Below are 18,622 nucleotides of genomic sequence, written 5' to 3'. Positions count from 1 at the left end.
ATTCTCAGAAGAGGTGCGAATCAAAATTCATATTGTAACATTTGCCGACTGCTTTCAGAATCAAAATGATTTCTTTTTTTCTTTCTTTCTCTTTCTTTCTCTCTTTCTTTCTTTCTTTCTTTCTTTCCTTCTTCCCTTTCTTCCTTCCTTCCTTCCTTCTCTCTTTCCTTGTCTCTTTGTTTCTCTCTTAGTTTCTCTTTTTCTGGAAGCAACGTAGTAGGACTTCTTTGAGGACGTAAGGAGGAAGAGACAAAAGTTCTACGTAGAAATGGCAAGTATGAAATCAAGTTGCTGTAGCCACTTAGTGGGTATGACGTCACTTGTCTGTTTCTTTCTTTGTTTCTCTGTCTCTTTCCGGAAGCAACGCAGTAGGGGCTCTTTTTGGATGCAAGAATGCAGAGACTGAATGTCTCCGCAGAATGGCGAGTATGAAATCAAGTTGATGTAGTCACTTAGTGGGTATGACGTCACTTGTGTTCGATTGGCTTATCGTTCTCCATCTTGACCTTGAGGTACGCCAGTAGAGGTCAAACTCATTAACACTTGCCGGCTGCACTCAGTCGGAAACGGTAATGGTCTTGGCATCAGGTGGTTCGAACATGCGTCCATGACTGGTAGAAATCTAACTCTTTTCCAAAAATAACATGTGATCATCGAAAACTTTAGAAACGATACCTGTGTGTGTGTGTGTGTGTTGTACAGTATATTACGTATTTGTCAGTGTCTGTGAGTGTTTCTGTCTCTCCTGCCTCTCTATCGATCCCTGTGCGTTTGTGTGCATGTCTGTGTGCCTGCGCGCGCGTGTGTGCGTGTTTTTGCGAGTGTGTGAGTGCGTCTGTTTGTGAGCATGCATGTGTTCATGTGTGTTTGTACGTGTGTGTTTGTGCACGTGTGTGTGTGTGTGCCTGCGTGCGTGTGGTTGAGCACGCTCTCATTATTGTGTGTGTCTGTGTGTGCGTACATCAAAACAACACAGCACAGTTACTTACTACTAGTACTATACACATTTCTCACGCGGCGGCCATGATAGATCTAAAACGAGTTCAATGTGGCAAACAAAAGGCTGTCCATCATAATTAGCAGTTCGACCAATGGTAGCCTGCCAATTAGGAAATCGACCAATAAGTGAATGGCTGCAAATTCGTGAAAATTTTGCATTATTATGTTGTTATTTTGCATCTCTTAAGGGACTATGGGGTCAGTCTACACTACTCTAAATTGCTACATCTTTCGGTGCATAACACTACTTGTAATATTTATTATTCTATCTTATATCATGAAAATTTGTGTGGTTTGGGGGAAAACTAAATGGGACCTGATTTTAGAAATAAGTTTTGTCTGTTTGCCTCATTGACCTCTTCTTCGATCTATCATGGCCGCCGCGTGAGAAAGGTGTATACTACTGCTGCTGCTACTGCCTGTCAGTCCATACAAACTCAGTGACATAATTGCTAGACTCATGCTACGCAAAACAATACAGTACTGTGCATCGAAACAAAGATATTGCCGTACCTACAGTGACAGCGTTGATTTCCATCAAGGATCACGTAACAGTGGAGGTTGCACGAAAACTACATCATATAGAATTAGCCAACAATGACCCCCCCCCCCCCTCCCCCTATTAGAAAAGTTTTCTCCGTGGTGTACTATGGGTAATCGATCGGGTCAAAGGTGAAGTAACACCCGCGACGGTGTCATGCAGAATTCTGTAGCCATAAATTTATGTCGAGGTGTGGCGTGTGTGGCCTCGAGTTTAGCGACTCCACATTGGGAAAGACACTTGACGAGGGGTCACGGGGTCAAACCTCCGTCCTGCTGTTGTTGCACGCTACAGCACACGCGACGGGTGTGGGAACTAGGGCTGGGTATCGGTACAGCGTACCGGTACAAACCGGTTTTTCTTATTGGACCGGTCCAGAAAAACCGGACCTGAAAAAATTAGGTGAATTGGATGTTGGACCGGTTAGAAAATCAACAGATTATTCTATCAGGCATTCACATGTTTTGGCGCTTGCAGGCGGAAGAAAATAACAAAAGTGAAGTAGAGTAGAGTTTATAGTAAATTTCTACCAAGTTTTACAGCCAATCGTACAAGTGCAGTTAGCGTTATATGTTTTTAAAACGCCAGTGTAAGTCTAATACTGCACCAAACAGATCTCTTTGTAATGAAATGGACCATTGGTATGAGTCATACTGCATCAGGTCCGGACCTGGACCTGATCCTCTGGACCTGAATTTTCCGTACCGGTACCCAGCCCTAGTGGGAACCAATTTGGTAACAGTAGAAGTTTAAATATGAAAAAAAAATGTGTCAAGGACTTCCCCCTTATGTTAAAGCCACGTTCATTTGATTGCAGGGATGGCATCCTCTGGCCATGGCGACCCAAAAACTGATGCGAGTATGGGATACCGAACATTTTTGTTCTTTCACGAGTTCTTCTTTGACCTTGGAGTTGTCGCTGTCATTGCTTTTATATTTCCGGCGTATATTTGCCAATTTTACAGCTGCCTTGTACGATATAAAGCATAGTTGAAATCTTACGAGGGGTGATCAATAAGTTCTCGGCCTGACACAGAAATAACAAGCACAACTCAGATTTTGAGGCACAACTTCATAGTATGAAGCCTTTTATCAATGTCCTCCAAATTTCAAATCATTGGAGTCATTACTTTCCAGACATTCGTTTTTTTCTGAATTAGAAGGTAAGTGGCGAGAAAAAGGGGTGAAGTGTGATCAGACAATTTGACCCTCACATCCCTTGTATTTTCTGGGAAATATCGAAAATTGATACGCACGTGGATGTTATCCATAGAATCAAATCAACATGCCCTTACGGAGGCCTGGTATACAAAGTACATCATCCCTGTCCTATTTCCGTTACGGGAAGGAAAAATAACTCTCTGTAACCGAAAACGAGCTCAGGATACCTTTCCTTTAGAGGTACGCCATTCCTTTTGTTACTGGCAGCAAAATGCTAGTGTTACTCAGGTTAGTAACTTAGAAATCAACTTTATTATTGTGTGTACATTATTGGCGATTAATGATATGACACAGGTAATAGTTACCCCGGAGTATGGGTCTGATTTGTCTGACACATATGACGAGTATTCAATTCACCACCATTGTTTCGCCTGTTTAAACAGTTTAACATTGAGGTCTAACCTTTTCGCTCCATATGGTCAGTAGTAGTTTTATAATGACAGATGGGGATTTGGTCTGGATGATTTTAATCCACCACACTTGTTTTGCTCCACACTGATGTTTTTTTTAACGTAGCAGGGGTTAAAACAAGCTGTAAAACCACCAAAGTGTGCTTTTCTGAATAAGACAGGAGCTGAATGCGTAACTCTCTGATCACGTAAGCTTAAAACATAACATATTATTAAATCAAGACTTACCGATGGTTCGGCGAAGCCCTAGCAATCCCTCTGGCATTGGGGTTACCAACAGCGATTTACGCTGAATTTAAAAGACCCCCTACGCTAAAATCAAGGAAGGTAAAATTCGGTCAACCCTCTCCGAATTACGTAAATAAGACAGTTTTCCCTACGCTACCTTGCCACGCCTTACGAAAAAAAACATTATATGATAAGACTCTACTGCATACTACCAAAATTCTTGCCAGAAAATCAACAGCACAACATCGGAATCTGAACGATCAGCGCAATATACTCACCACTCAGTTGTTAAGTTGCAATTGCAAGTCAATAAAGAAACAAACTAAAGGTTTTCACTCCTACCTGGAAAACTGAGTGATTTTCCTTGCAGGCTCTCTGCTGCTCCTGAGTCGCGCCTTTTCCTCCCTAATCCCAGCCTTCTCCTTGTTATACTAAGACGTGTCTAAGTTTACGTCTTCTGAAATCTAAGAGTTGTCCTTAAGCCGACCTTACGTAAACCTATGGTCTCCACTGGAGGCGTGTTTCTTGCACTCTCCTGACTGACACTGGACACGACATATAAGGCCATGCCGAACCTTTCATATGTATGTCATCATCATCATCATCATCATTCGATGCAAGCGTGAGAAAGAAAAATAAAAGTTGATTATGAGATAAGTGGAAGGCTAAGGCCCACTTTCCACTAGACGGCGATCGCGCTGCGCTCTCACTGCGACCTGAATAGGATATGTGTACCCTTCGCTTTCACACTTGGTATATCATACAAAACGTACAAGTGTGATTGAGAAGACAACAAAACACACAAAGTGTAAACAAATTCGTTTCTTTTCTATAGAATTCGTTGAGCGATCTGTCAAAAACTAGGTCGCAGAGAGAGCGCGGCGAGAGCGCCGTCCAAGTGGAAAGGGGGTATAAGCAAATGACTGAACATAGGGAGTACGTTTACTACAGAGTCAGTACGTTTTATTTACTAGGTATTTCATCATTTAGTTCATTTCCTATTTCCTTTGCCATAAACTTGTTCATTTTTCAGCTGCTTTGTACCATGACTGCATTACTTGATATCAACCATGAATTTAATGTCCCGTTGCCCAAACTGATCCTTGCAACAGCCGCTCATGCTAACTGGTCCCCCCGAACAACGGAGCGCTACTGAGGTAAATAAAGCCATCGGCTGCCGTTTGAAAAGTGACGCCAGTGTCGATGGGTCGGATGTTGATTACAATGGTTAGGAAGGCGGCCAATTTAGGAAAAACGTTCTGTTTTCTGTTGCCAGACCAAGCCTACTGAATTTTTTTAAACGAGCTTGTTCAAAGCAAGGTCAAGAGACAACTTCAAGGAAATGAACTAAGAAGTAGGAAATAACTGTGCATGGAGATAGCGGTGGACATTTGTTTTGAAGGCTGGGAGGGAAACAGTCGTCGTCGAGAGAGTTCCAAAACTTATAATAGCTGTCCGGGGAAAGAAACTGTTGCTGTAGATTGTAGAATGACTTGGAAACCGGCAATTGAACAGTATAGCGATGTGAGTTTGAAGAGAACCACGAATTCCTTTCGAGTAGCTATAGTCTTTGGGTGGGGGTATGCATGGGCAACCGCTTGCAATGAACATTATACCTGACATCTGAGTGATAAAATACCATACAGTCATCCCGTATTTCGCACTCTGTTAGCAGATTCTTGCAGTTGACGCAAGAATGTGTAATCATGAACGTGGTAAACTTACTTCCTCGTCCACTTTGTTGATATACTTGTGCTTCTTCTATGTATATTTGTATGATTACACTATTACACTACTTGTTATAATTACCGTTGTAGTGATTACAATTTATAGCTTTAAATGGTATTTGTTTGATCACTTCGGTGGAAATCTAAAAAAAAAAATTAAAAAAGGAGAAAGAAAAAAAAAACACTAGTTTATTTTAGTGCCGAACCTGGAAACCCGACATTTATCTCCGTACGCCTTCCCGCTTGAACCTGCCCAAGACTGGAGCTGAGGGTTTAATGAAGGAGTGATAAAGTTTCTTATCAAGTCTAAACTTGGCCTGAACTTGACTGACGAGGTCGTCTCAGGTCACCGCCCGGGTGAAATTGGTGCCGGGAGAAATCGTGCTCACGCCAGTCTTAGTTAAATAGACTGCCTAGTAAAATTTTTACTGCTTCTGGCAAGGAATGGGCTCATGATGGATCAAGGATGGTAAGTGGATGGCAACTGGATAAAGGTACTTTTAAAAGATGATAAATAATATTACCAAAGAACTCATTCGAAAAGATAGTAGAATACATGGGTGAATGTATATAAAGAATCTTTCTTTTCTTTTCCTTTCTTTCTTGTTTCCTCTCTTTGTATTATCTCTAGGGTTTTGTATTGCGTATGTGGTTTATCTCACCGAACATCTTGCACACTTTAGCCTAACAAATTCCACCCTCAGCCAAGATTTGCCTCATCATGATCAGTGCCACCCACGTCTCCGAACGCCTTCCTTATCTTTATGTTCCTTTGTACTCGCTGCAAACTTTAACTGGCCAGAGAGCCATAAATCCTTTTAAAAATCTCGCTCAATTTGAATCTCTCAGTTGACGTTCAGTGTGTGCCTTTTTAGCCCCTAAAAACTAAAGCGTCAACAACTTTTGAGAGCACAAACAGACACACGTAATCGAAAACACAACTTTCTTGCAGCCATCTAGTCGAAAGAGTATCTTACAGACATTGTGCAAACATCATTAGACGAAGTAGTATTTTGACGACTGCTTGGCGAGGTTGGTAGGCCATAAACGTCCCAGAAGGAAGAATATACGGCTTGTATATGCTTGTGTCTGTCGCCAGTGTCTTTTTGTTACGCCATAAACGTTCTCAAGCGAAAACAGGAACGTTAATCGGGTATTATATAGCTGTCTGTCACGCATCGGCGGCTATTCTGTGCCAGCTAGAAAAAATCTGAATGTCGTCGCGACATGCGTATGGGAACAATCCGGACTCAGAAGAAGCAGAGAAACTTTATTGAGCGACAATTGTAACAGAACACGATGTACGGCAACCGGTACATACATGAAAGATGTACTACATGTATTGTTAATATGTAACAGTTCCTAAAAACTAATCTAAGTCAATACTAACGAGGCTTACCTTATGCATGTTAATGTTGATAATTTTGAAAGTGGGGATAGGGCACCACAGAGCACCACAATTAACACTAGACAAATCAATGAAGGTCCCTTCTCTTAGAGTACGCACTGCACTTATCGAAAAGAGAAGGGGCCCTTCCCTGTGTGAGTGGATCAAATAAATCTGTCCGTATATGCAGCTTGTACTGTTCTGTACAAACCTGGTGTGTTACGCCGTAAGGTGTTTTACCGGATATGCAAAACAAACAAACAAACAGACTAAAAATCATTAACGGCGTAAAAGGAAAGACTCGGGTGGATGATGAAGTCGACTTGGTAGTCTGGCCTTCTGTTGTCATGGCGTTGCATTGGCAGAAGGGGTTGCTTTGGGTGCCCGCGAACAGTATGGCCTGTTCTGATTGGTTGAAACTGCATTCGCTCTGGGCCAACTGCGTGATGCACTGCAGAGACGTCTGGTATTCCCTAATATGGGAAAATGACGCGGCTCACAGTTACGTCATTATGACATCATCTTTTTGCAGTCATGTGACCATGACATAGGCGTTGACAGTTGACAGGCGTTGACCGCCATGTTGAATGAATTAGATTAACCTTGAAATGGCCGGTTAAGTTAATATGGATTTATATTGCTATCTTAAGTCACATTTTTGTGGATACTGACCAGCAAATATACAACATGACGGTTGAACTAAGATTCTGTGTAGATAGGTGAGAAGAATATCAAGAACGAAAGAAAGTAGCTTAGGATGAAGCCATAGAAGATCGTCACAATTGGTAGGGGATTTGGGGTAAAGAATAAAGAGAAAGAAACGACCAAGAAAAGGCTTGTTGAAAAAGTTGTTTAAAAGATGTTTCTTCGTCTCTAAGACATCATAGTGTTTCTTACCTACAGAGTAGGTCGGCTGAAGGAGTTCCTGCGAGAAACTTCTGCAAGAAGGTCTCGGAGCACCCCGCGTACTCCTGGTGAAAGCGCTCGGTGCATTTCCCTCCGGTGTTCAGCTGGCTTTCCACGTAACTGCTGATGTTCCAGTACTGTCCGCTGCAGAAGGTGGTGTTCAGAAAGCTGACAGACTGGATTAAGTCGGTGAAGGTGCTTTGTGGCAGTTCCTGAGAGAGCCAGTAGATAGAAAATGTGTTTACGTGCTTAGGACGTCATGGAAGCAAGTAATGTCACTCAAACAACAACAAGTTCGTAGTAATGTGCCATTTCTTCGTGATATATTGAGAGTTTCTGTTTTATTTGAATTTACTTCACTTTAATATCATTCAAAGAATTACTCAGATTAACCAATGAGGTTTTATCAACATGAGATGTATCCAGCGATCACTTCTTGTTACTCTACGAACTCTAGGATATTGAAAACTGCAGAGAACCATTCGATATATAATTCGTTAAAAGAAAGGACCAAGACAATACAATGCACCTGCCGTGAATTATATACTAATACGTTGTAGCCTCTTTCTTTGACCCCATGGCCGGGTCAGTCTACCTATCTGATTAATGGCTAGTTCTACCACTTTTGAACTCTACTTCCAGGTCATGACCTTTGCGGTGACGCCAATTTCCAATCACTTCCTACCACTCTAATGACACTCTAGTTAATATCCAACACTCATATCCAGACAAGCACACAAGGACACAAACTCTTCATTTGGCGGCCACTACATTTGGTAAAAGTAACAATGTTTGAATAATAGTTCGTGTTGTTGGAGGTCCTGTATGGAGGTATTACTATATTTCAGAAGGTGGTATTTGTTAAAATCCCAGCTTTCTTTGAATGCAGATGAAGCCAAATTTTGTCAAATTTCATGACAGATTATCAAACCTACCAGCCCGGGAAAGCACCGCGTGAGCAGGTCCGTCGTAACCTGCATGACGCAGGCGATCAATTTCTCCATACGCTCACTGGGGAATAGGGGAGAAAACCGCTTAACTTTATACATGGCCACCCAGGGAGGATTATATGATAAATATGATTTGCATTTGTGAACAAAAAGAAAGAAAGAAGAAGGGAAGAAAGAAGGGATGGGAGGAGGGAGGAAAGGTGGGAGGGAGGGAGGGAAGGAAGGAAGGAAGGAAGGAAGGAAGGAAGGAAGGAAGGAAGGAAGGAAGGAAGGAAGGAAGGAAGGAAGGAAGGAAGGAAGGAAGGAAGGAAGGAAGGAAGGAAGGAAAGGAGGAAGGAAGGAAGGAAGGAAGGAGGGAGGGAGGGAGGGAGGGAGGGGGATGGGAGGAGGGAAGCAAGGGGGAAGATTGGAGTGAGGAAGAAATGACAGAAGGGAAAGGGAGGAAGGAGAAAGGAAGGGACGAATGAATGAACGAACGAAAGAAGGAAGGAACGACAGGAAAAGGAATGAGGAGTTGGAGTTGTTTATTTACTCACGCACACGTCCCGTTGTGACACACATATTCCCCCAAACACTGCTCCAGAGGAACACCGCCCGACAGGAGGGAGTCACACGGGACGTCCACAGAGCCGTTACAGGTGACGACGAAGAGACCCCCTGCGGACCAGATGAAAATTGCAGCCATTTTAAGACACCCGAGAATTACCAAAAGTGTCAGCAAGTTTAACTACCCCGGTCCCAAAATACAATGTAGCATGCTTTTAGATACAGCGGATATAGGTTACCTTGCGGATAAAGGTGAACCCGCGTTACTCACCCAGGGCACCAATGACACACAGGACGGTCTTCAAGTCGGCCATGGTAGTCTCTAGAATGCTGACAGTCTCAGGTGTCTGTAGACGACAAGGGAATATCACTATTCTGAAATCATTGCGGTTGAAGGAAGGGATCCGAAAATAGTGGCATGCAATTTTTGATGCTTATGAAAACGTGGTCAATGTAAATTCGGGCGACAACGACAACGGAGCCAGGGGTATGTTCAGAGACTTTTCACTGACTGACTCCAAGTGAGCTGAGTACGTTCCTTTTAAACCAGTTCCGGTGAAGTCAAGCCTATGATGGCCGAACACCTCCTTGTCACGCGTGCGCCTCATGTGTGTCAACGCCCCACTATTTATTTAGTTATTAACTCCTCACAGCGCCTTCCACACCATTGTACCTTTCTGCATAAACTGGTGCCTTCGACAAGGGCGGTAACCTCGCCACGACATAAACTTCTCAGAACAGGGCGATCAACGAATTCCATAGGCAAATATTTGAATATGTTCAACGCTTTGTGTATTCTTTTGTCTTTTCGATCATATTTTTACATTTTGCGTGATATTTCTATTACGAAGACAGGGGTTACACAAAACCAGTGTAGGTCGCAGAGTGGTCGCAGTGCCATCACCGTCCCGTGGAACATGGCTGTTCCTGCTCAATGACCCGCCCGAGGCTGAAAGCTTAAATGCACAGTTAACATGTCAAGGTAAATGGCTTGTTTAGAAGTTCTGACGACGTGGAACTTCTGTTTAACAACTCCGTCCGACATGGAAACGGTGGACTAGGACGTATGGCAGTCTGAAACCAAAGTCCATTTATTTAATATTCCCGAATGCCCAGTTTTCCTTTTAGATACAGAACTATTTTAACAACCCTATCAATGTAAGAATACACATGGCCCTGTTGGGCCAATCAAATATCATACACATTTTGGTCGCTGGCTTAAAATCACTGTTAGAGAAACGCAAATGATGGTCACTGATCATAACTTATGTACACTACCACCTTCCAGTAACTAGTATTGGATGTTTGTAAAACTCCGAGAAAAAACAAACACTCTCCTACCTGAAACCCAGCGCTACCCGACCCAGATAATATTACAACCGCTGCGCCTTTTAAATGCCAAAGGCAAGAAAGGGAGGCGTAAACTAATGCAAATGTTTTAGGCTATTCGACTAGTTTCTAATTGAAAAGCAATGAAACCTCAGCAACGTATAGGATAAGGCTAATCACGTCAACTATGAATCAAAATCTGAACAAGGCAATTAGTCTTTATATAAATAAATACAGGGAAAAAGAATACCCCCGTTCATCGAAGTGGTCGGGTCTGAATAGCATAATTGTTGCATCTTGTTGGACAAGTTCTGTTTAGAACCCCTGAGGCTCGGTGGGTCTGTGTCACTGTGTACCAGTCGATACAATTGCAGCATTCACTTGTATGCACAAGCAGATGTGACACGGTGGCCTTGTGACTTGTGGCTTGTTGACTCAAAACCTGGAGGTACTGAGTTCGCAGCCCTGACAGGTCCCTAAGTTGTGCCATTGGAAAGGCACTTTACGCCTATTTCTTCCCTTGACTCAAGTGGAAATGAGTACCTAACGTCTTTTAGAGCCGTCCCTCGGATAGGACGTTAACTGGAGGTCCTGTGTTTGAGGAGAGCCACACCACCTCGAGCACGTTAAAGATCCCATCACACTTATCGAAAACATCCCGATGTGAGTGGATGAAATAAACCTGTCCGGATATGCAGTTCAGCTCAGGACAAACTTGGTGTATTAAATCTATATTGCTTAAGAACTATATATAGAAAAATGAAACATGCACGTTACATGTTCAACGTTTATTACTTCCCGGTTTTGATAATGCAATGTTGTTGTTGTCCATGACTGCAATACGTGTCTCTGTACCTCAGAATGACGTCATAAAGCTTTTCGTGACGTTAGGTGAGCATTTCAAAACTTTGGCTATTGCTCCCAAACAATCATTTAAACGAACGGGAACACCATATTTACGCGATTGTTGTCGAACAATGTAGTGTAAATGATGTCACGGTATCCTACTAACAAACCGACAAAAGCGTTTACTTTACAAGTGTTCTAGAACGCCTTGTATCAGGAGGAAGCGGAAAGTAGACGCTGCGGCGTCAGCTGCTTGCCACGTCTTACAATGGTCGTGGCTGAAGCTGGAAACGTTTTTTAACTGTTTCTTTGATAGCCCACGATAGATGAGTAGCAAGTATCACAATCTGGTCACAAAATGGCGTCTAGAACCAGCCCAAGGTCACGGAAAGGAGACCGTCGTCGCCAAGAATTCCCGTCGTCCTCTACTCTGGGGTCGTTCTGGGAACACCATCCGGCCGTCAACCTGCAGTCGGTGGAGGACATCTTAGATCGAAAACTCCGAGAAGGTCAAAGTCACGACGAAGCCGCTCCCTCGTCAAGGTCAGGCCGGGATCGGCGGTATGAAGTTTCTCCTGATCAGCTGGGGTCGTTTGTAGGTCACAGGTCAGGGCTCAACTCTCGTCCTGTGGATGACGTCACGACGCAAGGGGCCACGGGTGGTGGACAGACCAGCGTAGAGGACACGTTAAGGTCAAATGTATCTCAAGAATGGAGCGAAGAATCTCCGTCTTATTCCACCCTTGGTACCCGTCCCTCGCCAGTTGACCTTCAATCTGTGGAGAACATCATAAATCAAAGGTATGGGGGCGCAGAAGAGGCTACAAGGTCAAGTGCATGGCTGCCGGTGTCTCATGACAGGACCCGCCGAGAAGCCCCGTCTTACTCCACCCTCGGGCCCCGTCTCTCACCTGTTGACCTTCAATCTGTGGAGACTCAAAGATACAACGGGCCCCGTCTCTCACCTGTTGACCTTCAATCTGTGGAGACTCAAAGATACAAGGTCGCAGAAGATGCTCCAAGGCCGTCAATATCTCAAGAATCTCCGTCTTATTCCACCCTCGGCTCCCGTCCTTCACCCATTAATCTTCAGTCCATGGAGAACGTCTTGAGTCACAGGTACGGGGTCACCATCCCCCACAGCGACCTCCCGTCAAGGTCGAGTTCGAAAACCTCCGTGAGCCAGAAGACGCCATCTTCCTCCACCCTGGGTTCCACCGGTACCTCCCGTCGCCGCTCCCTCATCAACCTGCGCTCTATTGAGGACGTCATCCGCAAGAAGTTCCGGAGTTTCCGTCACCGGTCTTCGTCTGAAAGTGTCGACGGTTCCAACATGGCACCGTTTGTCCAGGCTTCATCCAACATGGCGCAATATGGCCCAGCTTCAGCCAACATGGCGCCATTTTGCCCAGCTCCCTCCAACATGGCGCCGTTCAGTCAGGTTTCCTCCAGCCAAACACTCCCCATGTCCTTACATCCGAGTGACGTCACCTTCGGAAGCTCCACGGAAGCCGGTTTGAGCGACTTCAAGTTGGATGCGAAAGTCTGGGACGTCGATTCGGATGTTACATGTGGAATTCGCGCCTCCTCCAAGTCAGGGCAACAAGGCTACTCAACCATGCCCTCTAGCGGATACTTCGCAACTAACAGGCCCACGGTGTTTCCCAGCCAGTCTTCGCACGCGGGCAGTACCTACGCCCCAAGTTCTGCGTCATCAGAAGTTTCCATGGAGACCAGCGTTCCCATGGAGACGCCGTCTGCTACGAGCTTGAGAGATCTGCTTGGCTGGGAAGACGAGATTTCTGACCAAGATTCCGACTCGGACTCCGACTCGGAGTCACAACTTTATGACCCGACACAGTACAAGTACTGCTACAGGTACGCGTTACGATTGAACGTCTTCGTGTGTGGGACGGAGGACGATATAGACTTCTGATCACCTTTGACCGGTAATTTATTACTTAAAGCGCTTGTAATGTTAACCTTAAGCATCAGAATTGGTATTGAAAGAAAATCAAATCAAGGCATAACTATAGACATTGATTACTTACGTAATGCATTTATTCAACTGTTCCAATTCTTGTAGATAAATGATAATGTCTATTAGTATTATCTATTGTTAAATATCAAGTTTATTTCCTTCAACGATTTAGAGTTTGGGCTAAAATTGATACCTCTATAGATTTCCATTCAGCCACTGACGAAAGACAACGCATGCTACATGAAACGTCTGACCGTTTCAAAATTCCATCCACTTGCTCGACCGTTTTCTCATGGCCTTTAACATCTACGGCAATATCGTTGTTGTTGTACAGGTGTGACGGAATCGGCATCACGCACAGTGACGACACGTGGCACTGGGCACCCTCACGTGAGCTCCCCTGCCACTTCTGCCGCCGCTGTACCACCTGCAAAGGCAAGACAAGAGTAGAGTTAACGTTGGTTGGGCAGGTGTAACATGAGCTCACCTGGTTGTGACAATGTAGATGTAACATGAGCTCAGCTGGGTGTGCCAATGTTTGTAGGTGTAACATGAGCTCAGCTGGGTGTGACAATGTTTGTAGATGTAACATGAGCTCACCTTGGTGTGCCAATGTTTGTAGATGTTACATGAGCTCACCTGGGTGTGCCAATGTTTGTAGATGTAACATGAGCTCACCAGGGTGTGCCAATGTTTGTAGATGTAACATGAGCTCACCTGGTTGTTCAAATGTTTGTAGATGTAACATGAGCTCACCTGGTTGTTCCAATGTTTGTAGATGTAACATGAGCTCACCTGGGTGTGCCAATGTTCGTAGATGTAACATGAGCTCACCTCGGTGTGCCAATGTTTGTAGATGTAACATGAGCTCACCTGGGTGTGCCAATGTTTGTAGATGTAACATGAGCTCACCTGGTTGTGACAATGTTTGTAGATGTAACATGAGCTCACCTGGGTGTGCCAATGTTTTTAGATGTAACTTGAGCTCAGCTGGGTGTGCCAATGTTTTTAGATGTAACATGAGCTCAGCTGGGTGTGACAATGTTTGTAGATGTAACATGAGCTCACCTGGGTGTGCCAATGTTTGTAGATGTAACATAAGCTCACCTGGGTGTGCCAATGTTTGTAGATGTAACATGAGCTCACCTGGGTGTACCAATGTTTGTAGATGTAACATGAGCTCACCTGGGTGTGCCAATGTTTGTAGATGTAACATGAGCTCACCTGGGTGTACCAATGTTTGTAGATGTAACATGAGCTCACCTGGTTGTGCCAATGTAGATGTAACATGAGCTCACCTGGGTCTGACATTGAACAACGAATTTCCAGTATAAACAGTTGTTATGGCAACATGAAAAAGTGGAAAATTTGCCAAACTTTGTGAAATTGTTGCCAAATAAATTTTAGTAAAGCTCTGAAAAGATTGGTGGCTGTGTAGTCGTAGAACAATTTGTGCTCACACATATGATTGTCCGATCTCTGATTTCACTTAGTGATGTTACGGCAGACCCTGGTAGATTATTACTCCACCATGAGATCAATGTCATGCTAAAGAAGTGAGCTCTTTTGTTGTTGTTTTTTTACACGTAGACAGTGACGCCTAGTTCTTGTGTCTTTTTTGTAGGTAACGGCATCATACCCATTGCTTCCAACATCTGCCACCGCTGCGAGGGAAAAGGCTTCCTGCACGGCTCGCCTGCAGCGCACACCCAAACCGGCAGGGTGCGCTGTCTCCTGTGCGAGGACTGCTGTGCGTGTGAGGGGAAGGGGGTGATGCCCGTGGGTCGGGCGCTGTGCGCGCAGTGCCGGGGCCGGGGCGCGGTGCACACGGGAGGCTGGGCCGAGGTGCCCCACCGAGCCAGGCGGACGCAGCGGTGCTTCTTCTGCACAAAGTGCGACTGGTAAGTAGAATTGGGGCTGTTTCAATACTTTACAAGTAATACGTCTAGCTTCTAAAGTTGACGTTAAACGGCAATAAGGAATGTATGTACAATGCCAAGCCCGTTTATGAATGCTTTCTTAACTTTATTTCAATTCAGAACTCAGTGATCTATATTCTATCCTATACCAGGTCTGAATACAATCGTCAAAGTCAAAGTCACAATCATTGCAATGTGTGGTCTATCATGCCTTTCTAGGTGCAACGGCAAGGGGGCCATCCAGACGGGATACACACTCAGCTAAGGGAAAAGTTTCTACGTCTCCGACGAATTGAGACAGCTGTGATATGTTAACTTTAATCAAAGAGCATACTATAGGCCCACAATCTAGCAGCCTACAATCAGTTTAGATTGCGCAAATGCACACAGCACGATTAATTAAATAAGGACATGCGTATTTTCGAATTTCTTGATGCAAATGTTATTCAATTTCTCATTAGTGCATATACACCTAGCTCCAATTTAGTAAGTTTGTCAAGACATGTAAGAATATGCTTTTATGATCATCTCATACCCTGCATTAAAACATGATCTATGACATTCAATAGCAGCACAATCTATTGGAATTCTTCAGTTAAAAGAGAATAGTTTTGTATCAAACTTTGTATCATCTTGAATCGGTAACAAAAGTTTATTCTTCCTGTTGGTAAAATGCTAGAAACATGATTATGAAGCCATCAACTTTAACGATTTGTAAGACGAAATATGAATCAGAATCTTAAGAAGTTCTGATAATGTTGCAGTTTCAGCTTATCTTGAATAAAGATCGACTGCTCTTTGAACTTGAGTTTCGTAGTGGTGCTATCTGTGTACCAAGACGAATCATTTTTGTTAAAGTCATAAGAAAGCAATTTCTTATTCATTTATATAGCCTGCGTTGCTAAGATAAGACTTTTATCCTTTGAAGAAATTGCGCTATTTAGGGTAGAGAAGACCATAAACTGAACCTTGTTTATAACCAACGCGAACGTTTCAAACTATCAGTGGTCTAGTTTATGTATCCGTTACGTCATTTGGCGAAGGTATGAGGTCGCGGAACTCTACTTTAGTAATATCTAAAGAAATTCGTTATCTTTTTATACTCTTTTGTCTCAATGAAGGAGTGGTTTTCTCTGCAATGATGTAGTGAAGTTTAAACAGGTGTAACTTATCGGGACGCTCACTGGGCATGCGCGGGACACCTGTTCCTGTACCAGATACGTCAGGTCACGTGATCCAACATGGCGGCGGTCTGATATCAGAAATCCGAAAATCACACAGAAAATGAAGAAATTGAAATCTCTCGTGGCGCTGAAGGTAAGTTTTGACGCGTGTGATAGCTAGAGTAAGACATGTAGTTTATCCGTGGACTAGATCGAGATCATTACAGTGATTTTATTTTCTTTAACAAGGTCAGAAAGTTGGTCGACCCCGTAATGTCAATAAATGGGGAGGGGGGGCAACACCCACTAATCTGTATATTTATGTATATTTACTATTTGCAGGTGCTGTATTCCATTTGACAGCAACATTATCATTTCTTCAGCTGCATTTGAGATTTGCAAATGCTAAATGTTATGTTATCTTGTTAATCCTTTTCTAAATTTTATAAATCGAAGGCTCTTTGATGTTTCGCAGCAAATTCTCCAATATATGTATCAAATAATGTTGCTTTTCAACGTATATGGAAAACTGAAAGAGTATCTTTGATTTGTAAAACATTGATGGATTTTGAATGAATTAGACTGGGCCTTTGTATGTTCCAGAAATTAGTAATTTAAGTTATAAGCCTGACATTACTACAAGCACAATATAAATATAGACAAGCTTTCTCTAGTCTCTGTCTTGAAACTTGATCTCATGAATTGTATGGTTATTCTCTCTACTACATGTGTTCAACTTGTCAATCAAATCTGTTCCCATGGTGACATGCAAATGACATGCCCAATGTCTGACCCAACATACCAATGTGTAACTTGGGATGGCTATATATATATAATGTCGCCTGCAGGCCTGTACCACTTTTTAGGGGAGGGTAGGTTGCTGTATATCATCTTTATACTGGTACCCGGTCTTTTACTTCAATGTTGTATACAGATACAGAAAGGGATCAGCATAAACATATGACATGTATGATCAGAGTCATCATCATTATCTCATATTTTATACAATTTTAAATTATTTTGAATTTGAGTATGATTCTTAACAGGGCATTCATCCCTGCAAAATTATAGATACTGCCCCCTCCCAATCAAAACTATCCATTATATGTTGCACATATATGTTTATATATATACCATCAAACCTTTATGTTAGATTGTATGCATTTGGAGGCCTGGGATCGGGCATGGAGTGTTCTGCAAGTCTTTTAGTCAGCTGCATCCACTTGCCTGTTAAGGAGGTTATCCTCTGACTGACAGTACTGTAAATGCATTTAAGTTCGCGGGGATTTAATTTCGCGGTAGCGGGAAAATGTACTTTTCGCGGTGGATTTAATTTCGCGGTAGCACCATGCACTGTAGTCTCTTACTGTTATGGAAAAATGTTCGCGGTGGTTTTAAATTCGCGGTGAAGCGGCCGCCGCGAAAACCGCGAACATTAATCCACCGCGAACATTTCTGCATTTACAGTAACACATAGATACAATAACAACCCCTGCCAGGTTTGGTTTAGAGTCTACAGAGGTTAGTGTCTGCCATGTTGCTGTGAAGCTGGCATGTTCCACAGACCAGTTCAGGTCCGGATTAGAATCTACGGCAGGTTTCATGGTCCGTGTCTACCATGATCCTGTGAAGCTGGTGTGCTAGTACACAGACTAGTGCAGGTCCGGGACAGAACCACACCCGAGTACAGGTTTGGTGTGAAGCTGGTGTTCTAGTACACAGACTAGTGCAGGACCGGTACAGAACCAGACCCGAGTACAGGTTTGGTGTGAAGCTGGTGTTCTAGTACACAGACTAGTGCAGGACCGGTACAGAACCAGACCCGAGTACAGGTTTGGTGTGAAGCTGGTGTTCTAGTACACAGACTAGTGCAGGACCGGTACAGAACCAGACCCGAGTACAGGTTTGGTGTAAAGCTGGTGTGTCCCAGAGTCTGATACAGAATAGACAGGACATGGCAGGTTTTGTATCCAGTCTACATAGTATTGTGTCTACCCTGTGAAGCTGGTGTAACCCACAGACAGCTACAGAATCAGACCCCAGGCCCAGTACAGGTTTCATGTGAAGCTGGTGTTCTACCCAGACTATAGTAGTACAGGTCTATCACAGAAACAGAACAGACAGACCATGGCGAGTTTTGTGTCCAGTCTCCAGAGTTTCATGTCTACCCCGTTCCTGTGAAGCTGGTGTGCTACGCAGACTATAGTAGCACAGGTCTATTACAGATATAGAACAGACCATGGCGAGTTTTGTGTCCAGTCTCCAGAGTTTTGTGCACCTGTTACAGGACAAGCTGCAGCAGGTGGGGGATGAGGACAGAAGCCCCACATCACCGGACAGGCCGCTGTATATCTATAAGGTATGTACAGACTTTATTTCACATGTCCCTCAACCTTATAGTATACAGAGTATATATTCTAGTCTACTGAGTCTACAGGCCGCTGTACATCTATGAGGTATGTGCTGACC

The 18,622-nt window shown here is 43.7% G+C and overlaps 2 protein-coding genes across 7 annotated transcripts in view; both read left to right on the top strand.

Moving 5' to 3' along the window:
* The first annotated feature begins 12,044 nt into the window (after positions 1-12,044).
* On the top strand, positions 12,045-15,793 carry LOC118425189. The gene is made up of 4 exons (XM_035834019.1): positions 12,045-12,968; positions 13,406-13,506; positions 14,696-14,972; positions 15,210-15,793. Exons 1-4 carry the CDS (start codon positions 12,187-12,189, stop codon positions 15,253-15,255), a joined length of 1,206 nt encoding a protein of 401 aa, XP_035689912.1. The 5' UTR covers positions 12,045-12,186; the 3' UTR covers positions 15,256-15,793.
* Positions 15,794-16,166: 373 nt separating this feature from the next.
* The window catches only part of LOC118424217 (syndetin-like), a 28,591-nt gene continuing 26,135 nt past the window's right edge, over positions 16,167-18,622 (top strand). For all 6 annotated transcript variants that reach the window (XM_035832757.1, XM_035832758.1, XM_035832754.1 and 3 more), the window contains exons 1-2: positions 16,167-16,307; positions 18,441-18,512. In XM_035832757.1, coding sequence (XP_035688650.1) covers positions 16,275-16,307; positions 18,441-18,512 — 105 coding nt within the window. In that variant the 5' untranslated portion in view covers positions 16,167-16,274. The remainder of the gene's footprint in view (positions 16,308-18,440; positions 18,513-18,622) is intronic.

Source organism: Branchiostoma floridae, chromosome 10 (assembly GCF_000003815.2).
Source record: "Branchiostoma floridae strain S238N-H82 chromosome 10, Bfl_VNyyK, whole genome shotgun sequence".
Taxonomy (NCBI): Eukaryota; Metazoa; Chordata; class Leptocardii; order Amphioxiformes; family Branchiostomatidae; genus Branchiostoma; species Branchiostoma floridae.
Note: the sequence above shows the minus strand (reverse complement) of the source record. Positions and strands in the feature narration are given on the sequence as shown.